Source organism: Oncorhynchus keta, chromosome 18 (assembly GCF_023373465.1).
Source record: "Oncorhynchus keta strain PuntledgeMale-10-30-2019 chromosome 18, Oket_V2, whole genome shotgun sequence".
Taxonomy (NCBI): Eukaryota; Metazoa; Chordata; class Actinopteri; order Salmoniformes; family Salmonidae; genus Oncorhynchus; species Oncorhynchus keta.
Genome location: NC_068438.1, coordinates 40,599,335 through 40,607,886, shown reverse-complemented (window position 1 = coordinate 40,607,886; position 8,552 = coordinate 40,599,335). Strand labels below are relative to the sequence as shown.

Here is an 8,552-nt window from a genome sequence, read left to right as displayed (position 1 = left end):
GAAATGTTTTGGCATCCAAGTACTGTATGTGTCTGAGGGACAACAGGGTGAAGAGTCCAATGTAATGTCAATAATATTTCCCTTTTTAGATTTGGTTTGTCTTTCATACCATGTCATGTTGAGACTGATCTACTACTATTGACTTAATTGTTATTCTCATTAATATTGTTGTTGTAGTTGCTGTTAATTAATGGTAATCACATTTCCACTCCTGCTATTAATGACTTGTTGCTGTTGGTCCCACCATTTTTGTTATGTATACTTTCACAATTTAAGTCATTTAATTTGCCATGTCAATAAAGTCTATGTAATTGAAGAGAGAGAGAGAGAGAGAGAAAGGGGAAAAAAGTGTGACAGAGAAATAGAAAAAGTGTGAATTGTAAATTGTACCTTGAGAAATGATGCCTTGATGCTGTTGCAGTGTTCAACAGAATAACATGTATTATAATCTGGGTGGTTTGAGCGCTGAATGCTAACAGCCGTGGTATATCAGACCGTATACCACGGGTATGACAAAACATTTATTTTTACTGTTCTAATTACATTGGTAACCAGGTAACCAGTTTATAATAGCAATAAGGCACCTCAGGGGTTTGTGGTATATGGTCAATATACCACGACTAAGGGCTGTATCCAGGGACTTGTGCATAAGAACAGCCCTTAGCCGTGGTATATTGGCCATATACCACACCCCCTCGGGCCTTATTGCTTAAGTATAAAATGTTACTTGTGTCTCACTCACTCTGAGGCGTATGAGGGGCTTCTCAGGGGTAAGGGGGTTTCCTAGTCGATCTCGCTCTGCTTCCTCAATCATCGCTTCCACCTGGGAACGGTAAATACACACAGAGTCAGGGAGAGCGAGAGAGGGACAGACAGCCAGGCAGAGAAAGAGCGAGAGAGAGAGGGACAGACAGCCAGGCAGAGAAAGAGCGAGCGAGAGAGGGACAGACAGCCAGGCAGAGAAAGAGCGATCGAGAGAGGGACAGACAGCCAGGCAGAGAAAGAGCGATCGAGAGAGGGACAGACAGCCAGGCAGAGAAAGAGCGATCGAGAGAGGGACAGACAGCCAGGCAGAGAAAGAGCGATCGAGAGAGGGACAGACAGCCAGGCAGAGAAAGAACGAGAGAGAGAGGGACAGACAGCCAGGCAGAGAAAGAGCGAGCGAGAGACAGACAGCCAGGCAGAGAAAGAGCGAGCGAGAGAGGGACAGACAGCCAGGCAGAGAAAGAGGGAGCGAGAGAGGGACAGACAGCCAGGCAGAGAAAGAGCGAGCGAGAGAGGGACAGACAGCCAGGCAGAGAAAGAGCGAGCGAGAGAGGGACAGACAGCCAGGCAGAGAAAGAGCGAGCGAGAGAGGGACAGACAGCCAGGCAGAGAAAGAGCGAGAGAGAGAGGGACAGACAGCCAGGCAGAGAAAGAGCGAGAGAGAGAGGGACAGACAGCCAGGCAGAGAAAGAGCGAGAGAGAGAGGGACAGACAGCCAGGCAGAGAAAGAGCGAGCGAGAGAGGGACAGACAGCCAGGCAGAGAAAGAGCGAGAGAGAGAGGGACAGACAGCCAGGCAGAGAAAGAGGGAGCGAGAGAGGGACAGACAGCCAGGCAGAGAAAGAGGGAGCGAGAGAGGGACAGACAGCCAGGCAGAGAAAGAGCGAGCGAGAGAGGGACAGACAGCCAGGCAGAGAAAGAGCGAGCGAGAGAGGGACAGACAGCCAGGCAGAGAAAGAGCGAGCGAGAGAGGGACAGACAGCCAGGCAGAGAAAGAGCGAGCGAGAGAGGGACAGACAGCCAGGCAGAGAAAGAGCGAGCGAGAGAGGGACAGACAGCCAGGCAGAGAAAGAGCGAGCGAGAGAGGGACAGACAGCCAGGCAGAGAAAGAGCGAGCGAGAGACAGACAGCCAGGCAGAGAAAGAGCGAGCGAGAGAGGGACAGACAGCCAGGCAGAGAAAGAGCGAGCGAGAGAGGGACAGACAGCCAGGCAGAGAAAGAGCGAGCGAGAGAGGGACAGACAGCCAGGCAGAGAAAGAGCGAGAGAGAGAGAGGACAGACAGCCAGGCAGAGAAAGAGCGAGAGAGAGAGGGGGGACAGACAGCCAGGCAGAGAAAGAGCGAGAGAGAGAGGGGGACAGACAGCCAGGCAGAGAAAGAGCGAGAGAGAGAGGGGGACAGCCAGGCAGAGAAAGAGCGAGAGAGAGAGGGACAGACAGCCAGGCAGAGAAAGAGGGAGAGAGAGAGGGACAGACAGCCAGGCAGAGAAAGAGCGAGAGAGAGAGGGACAGACAGCCAGGCAGAGAAAGAGCGAGAGAGAGAGGGACAGACAGCCAGGCAGAGAAAGAGCGAGCGAGAGAGGGACAGACAGCCAGGCAGAGAAAGAGCGAGCGAGAGACAGACAGCCAGGCAGAGAAAGAGCGAGCGAGAGAGGGACAGACAGCCAGGCAGAGAAAGAGCGAGCGAGAGAGGGACAGACAGCCAGGCAGAGAAAGAGCGAGCGAGAGAGGGACAGACAGCCAGGCAGAGAAAGAGCGAGAGAGAGAGAGAGGGACAGACAGCCAGGCAGAGAAAGAGCGAGAGAGAGAGAGAGGGACAGACAGCCAGGCAGAGAAAGAGCGAGAGAGAGAGGGACAGACAGCCAGGCAGAGAAAGAGCGAGAGAGAGAGGGACAGACAGCCAGGCAGAGAAAGAGCGAGAGAGAGAGGGACAGACAGCCAGGCAGAGAAAGAGCGAGAGAGAGAGGGACAGACAGCCAGGCAGAAAAAGAGCGAGAGAGAGGGACAGACAGCCAGGCAGAGAAAGAGCGAGCGAGAGAGGGACAGACAGCCAGGCAGAGAAAGAGCGAGAGAGGGACAGACAGCCAGGCAGAGAAAGAGCGAGCGAGAGAGAGACAGACAGCCAGGCAGAGAAAGAGCGAGAGAGAGAGGGACAGACAGCCAGGCAGAGAAAGAGCGAGCGAGAGAGAAAGAGCACCTTGTGCTCACCTTCTCCTGGCAGAAGGCCTCTACCCTCTGGTTGACCTTGGGCATGTCAGGGTTGAAGAGGTCAGGGTGCTCTGAGAGGACCAGGTCCTGGATGAAGAACTGACGCACCGTGTGCAGTGGGATCTTCTGAAGGTTCATCTTACGCCCCTTCACCCTCAGCAGACCTATGTGCCTGCACACACACACACACACGCAGGCAATGACACACGCGGACACAGGAACACACACAAGGGCATACAAATACGCAGACAAACACACACAGCGAGTGCTGTTTGAGCGTGTATTAAAGAGTGTGTGTGTGTGTGTTGGCGTACTTCTTGACGGCCTCTCCGGGGGACAGTGATGTGGCAACAGAGCTACCAGGCTGGGTGACATAGAACAGCCGCTGTTCGTTCCTGCTGGGGTTTATCAGACACTCATGTTCATGACCCCACACTACCAGGTCCAGAAAGTCATCCAGAAACTGCTCTGGGATGTAGTTGGTGGCCCCATGCTTATTCCTGCAACACACACACACACACACCTCAGAGATGTGGCTTTTGTAAAACACACACATACAGTACCACACACACACACACACTTAGCATATACACACACACCTGTTCTGGTGGACAGTATACACACACACCTGTTCTGGTGGACAGTATACACACACACCTGTTCTGGTGGACAGTATACACACACACCTGTTCTGGTGGACAGTATACACACACACCTGTTCTGGTGGACAGTATAAACACACACCTGTTCTGGTGGACAGTATACACACACACCTGTTCTGGTGGACAGTATACACACACACCTGTTCTGGTGGACAGTATACACACACACCTGTTCTGGTGGACAGTATACACACACACCTGTTCTGGTGGACAGTATACACACACACCTGTTCTGGTGGACAGTATACACACACACCTGTTCTGGTGGGCAGTATACACACACACCTGTTCTGGTGGACAGTATACACACACACCTGTTCTGGTGGACAGTATACTGTTCTGGTGGACAGTATACACACACACCTGTTCTGGTGGACAGTATACACACACACCTGTTCTGGTGGACAGTATACACACACACCTGTTCTGGTGGACAGTATACACACACACCTGTTCTGGTGGACAGTATACACACACACCTGTTCTGGTGGACAGTATACACACACACCTGTTCTGGTGGACAGTATACACACACACCTGTTCTGGTGGACAGTACACACACACACCTGTTCTGGTGGACAGTATACACACACACCTGTTCTGGTGGACAGTATACACACACACCTGTTCTGGTGGACAGTATACACACACACCTGTTCTGGTGGACAGTATACACACACACCTGTTCTGGTGGACAGTATACACACACACCTGTTCTGGTGGACAGTATACACACACACCTGTTCTGGTGGACAGTATACACACACACCTGTTCTGGTGGACAGTATACACACACACCTGTTCTGGGGGACAGTATACACACACACCTGTTCTGGTGGACAGTATACACACACACCTGTTCTGGTGGACAGTATACACACACACCTGTTCTGGTGGACAGTATACACACACACCTGTTCTGGTGGACAGTATACACACACACCTGTTCTGGTGGACAGTATACACACACACCTGTTCTGGTGGACAGTATACACACACACACCTGTTCTGGTGGACAGTATACACACACACCTGTTCTGGTGGACAGTATACACACACACCTGTTCTGGTGGACAGTATACACACACACCTGTTCTGGTGGACAGTATACACACACACCTGTTCTGGTGGACAGTATACACACACACCTGTTCTGGTGGACAGTATACACACACACCTGTTCTGGTGGACAGTATACACACACACCTGTTCTGGTGGACAGTATACACACACACCTGTTCTGGTGGACAGTATACACACACACCTGTTCTGGTGGACAGTATACACACACACCTGTTCTGGTGGACAGTATACACACACACCTGTTCTGGTGGACAGTATACACACACACCTGTTCTGGTGGACAGTATACACACACACCTGTTCTGGTGGACAGTATACACACACACCTGTTCTGGTGGACAGTATACACACACACCTGTTCTGGTGGACAGTATACACACACACCTGTTCTGGTGGACAGTATACACACACACCTGTTCTGGTGGACAGTATACACACACACCTGTTCTGGTGGACAGTATACACACACACCTGTTCTGGTGGACAGTATACACACACACACCTGTTCTGGTGGACAGTACACACACACACCTGTTCTGGTGGACAGTATACACACACACCTGTTCTGGTGGACAGTATACACACACACCTGTTCTGGTGGACAGTATACACACACACCTGTTTGGGTGGACAGTATACACACACACCTGTTCTGGTGGACAGTATACACACACACCTGTTCTGGTGGACAGTACACACACACACCTGTTCTGGTGGACAGTATACACACACACCTGTTCTGGTGGACAGTATACACACACACCTGTTCTGGTGGACAGTATACACACACACCTGTTCTGGTGGACAGTATACACACACACCTGTTCTGGTGGACAGTATACACACACACCTGTTCTGGTGGACAGTATACACACACACCTGTTCTGGTGGACAGTATACACACACACCTGTTCTGGTGGACAGTATACACACACACCTGTTCTGGTGGACAGTATACACACACACCTGTTCTGGTGGACAGTATACACACACACCTGTTCGGGTGGATGGTATAAACACACACACACACCTGTTCTGGTGGATGGTGAAGAGGTTGAACCATTGGTCCTGGTCTTCTTTGGGGCGGAGCATGGTCACCTGGTTGTTAACAAACATCCTATAGAGGCGCTCATCAGGAATAGAGCCGATGCCGTACAGGGCTAGCTTAGTGCTGCCTTTCTGCAGGAGGACGGGACTAATCTCTATCCTCTCTACTGATTGGCTGCGGCCAAAATGATTGACAAGTCCGGCAGAGCTCAGGAGATCCAACGCACACAGACCATCCGCCTGGATTGGAGACGAGAGAGATAGAGTTACACATAGAGATACAGACATATACGCATGTGGTTCAAGATGGATGACTGAAACCGTGGCAACGGAGCTTACCCCTGTAGGATCGTCATGGTTACCGTGCACGCTGAACACGGGGATGGAGATGTTCAGGTTCTCATCCTGGTAGTTCACCCACGGAAACCTGAGAACACACAGAGAAACATTTGATGCACATACTGTACTTTACATACAACCCACTTGGAAAGTCTTTAATAATGGGTGGATATTTTATCTAGTAAGTTCAACTAGAATATTATTCAACATTTGTGACAGGTGATGTATGGGTTTTCAGCAATTTTAAAAAAGTGTGAGGATGCTGTCCAAGCAAGGGCTAGCATCGCCACCTCGGGGCTAACGTCGCCACGCCACCTCGGGGCTAACGTCGCCACGCCACGCCGGGGCTAACGTCGCATCGCCACCTCGGGGCTAACGTCGCCACGCCACCTCGGGGCTAACGTCGCCACGCCACGCCGGGGCTAACGTCGCCTCGCCACCTCGGGGCTAACGTCGCCACGCCACGCCGGGGCTAACGTCGCCACGCCACGCCGGGGCTAACGTCGCCACGCCACGCCGGGGCTAACGTCGCCACGCCACGCCGGGGCTAACGTCGCCACGCCTAACGCCGCCACCTCGGGGCTAACGCCGCCACCTCGGGGCTAACGCCGCCACCTCGGGGCTAACGTCGCCACGCCAACGTCGCCACCTCGGGGCTAACGTCGCCACCTCGGGGCTAACGCCGCCACCTCGGGCTAACGTCGCCACCTCGGGGCTAACGCCGCCACCTCGGGCTAACGTCGCCACCTCGGGGCTAACGTCGCCACCTCGGGGCTAACGTCGCCACCTCGGGGCTAACGTCGCCACCTCGGGGCTAACGTCGCCACCTCGGGGCTAACATCGCCACCTCAGGGCTAACATCGCCACCTCAGGGCTAACACAAAGACTGACTTGCTGTTGCTGAAGTTGACAGCCTGGTCACTGAGGACATCGAAGAGGATAGGAGTGTCTCCCATGCAGTACTTCCTCAGCAGAGAGATGCAGGAGTGAAGACAGCGTCTGGAAGGCTTGTTCTCATGGAACAGATCACCTCCCAACAGGATGAAGTCAACCTGCGGACAGAGACAGAGGTGAGTGTGAGGGAGAGAGAAATTACATTCTACACACACACCTCTGTACACAAACACACACACACACACACACTTGGTTCTGTTTGGCACACTTCAGGATCTCGTCGAAGGTGTTGAACGTGTCGTTGCCACGGACAGCATCTTTCTCCTGGTAACCAAGGTGAATATCCGTGGCGATCAGGATCTTGAAGGTGTCCTCATCGTCCCTGGCAACAGAAGCACAATCAGAACCCCAGAGTCTCCAGATGCACTCAGTGACAACTACACCACGAGGAGACAGATTATTGTGATGTTACATACAGGGTGTTCTCTGATGTCATGTTGAATGGAAACGGGTCCAGAGCAGAGAACCCTTCAGCAGCAGAGGTAGTGAGTGATGTCAACACCTGTATCAATACAGTTAACAAGTCTCCGGAGATGTCACCTACAGACAGACATACAGACAGACAGAGAGACAGAGAGACAGACAGACAGGGTGAGAAAGAAAAGTCTGGTTGTAGCCTTAACTTATAGCCTGTAATTGGGGCACAGAGTTTTCCCTGGTCAGGTCATACTGTTTGCCACAACATTGTGAGCCAATGCAAATCTCCGATAGCTATGATTCTGAGGTTGGGCCAGCTCGGCTAACTGTAGGAAAGACTCCTGGATCCAATATGACAAATGGCTGAATACACGGATTAAGTTGAATTTTCTCCGGCCTTGACGCTGATCTAACGACTAAGGTAACGTTACAGTTTTGCATTTCCACCTAAGCAGTTAGGTAAGGTTAGGACTTCCGGAGGTTAATGCATAACGTTACATATTAACTAAGAGCACTGCAGTTAGCTAGCCAATGAAGGCTCCAACAACGCATTAAAAGCACATTTAGCTAACGTTAGCGCGCTAACTAACTCTAGCTGGTATAAAGCGGCTAGTAAAATGGTCTAATCTTAGAAATGACTGTGCATTAGATGATACCACAACTGGCATATCTGACCCCCATGTGAATATTATGTTCTCAAGTACGAGCTAATTCCATTATACACGCTACTCTTCACAAACCACGCACCTCTCCTACTCCCCGCGCTCGATTATTGTGTACATGTGAACAACTCCCCTTACGGAAGTTAGCACAAGAAACGTCGTTTCCGAGAGGCAAATGTAGTTTTCTTTACATGAAGCCTCCGCATGAAGCCATACTATGTCTGACGAAGAAAAACAGCAAATCCCAAAAAGAAGACGATAAACTCCATGAAGCAGAGTTCGATGCGCTCGATTTGTAGTGCGCCGGCGTGAGCAGTGTAGGACATGTTCAATTTTAGGTCTAAATCGGCTATAGCGGCATAGAGGTTTTATTTTAGAGACATGAGAGATTAGGAACAAATGGGAGATTAGGATAGAA

The 8,552-nt window shown here is 51.4% G+C and overlaps 1 protein-coding gene across 3 annotated transcripts in view; it reads right to left on the bottom strand.

Moving 5' to 3' along the window:
• Positions 1-8,372, bottom strand: part of mre11a (MRE11 homolog A, double strand break repair nuclease) — a 26,740-nt gene extending 18,368 nt beyond the window's left edge. The window contains exons 1-9 of one of the 3 annotated variants that reach the window (XM_052468156.1): positions 8,220-8,372; positions 7,472-7,595; positions 7,245-7,377; positions 6,993-7,153; positions 6,102-6,189; positions 5,746-6,002; positions 3,285-3,470; positions 2,971-3,142; positions 743-823 (exon numbers count right to left, since the gene is read on the bottom strand). In XM_052468156.1, coding sequence (XP_052324116.1) covers positions 743-823; positions 2,971-3,142; positions 3,285-3,470; positions 5,746-6,002; positions 6,102-6,189; positions 6,993-7,153; positions 7,245-7,377; positions 7,472-7,491 — 1,098 coding nt within the window. In that variant the 5' untranslated portion in view covers positions 7,492-7,595; positions 8,220-8,372. Of the gene's footprint in view, positions 1-742; positions 824-2,970; positions 3,143-3,284; positions 3,471-5,745; positions 6,003-6,101; positions 6,190-6,992; positions 7,154-7,244; positions 7,378-7,471; positions 7,596-7,725; positions 8,140-8,219 lie in introns of those variants that run through there. The other 2 variants (XM_052468158.1, XM_052468157.1) reach the window with 2 other exon arrangements.
• Positions 8,373-8,552: the final 180 nt, after the last annotated feature.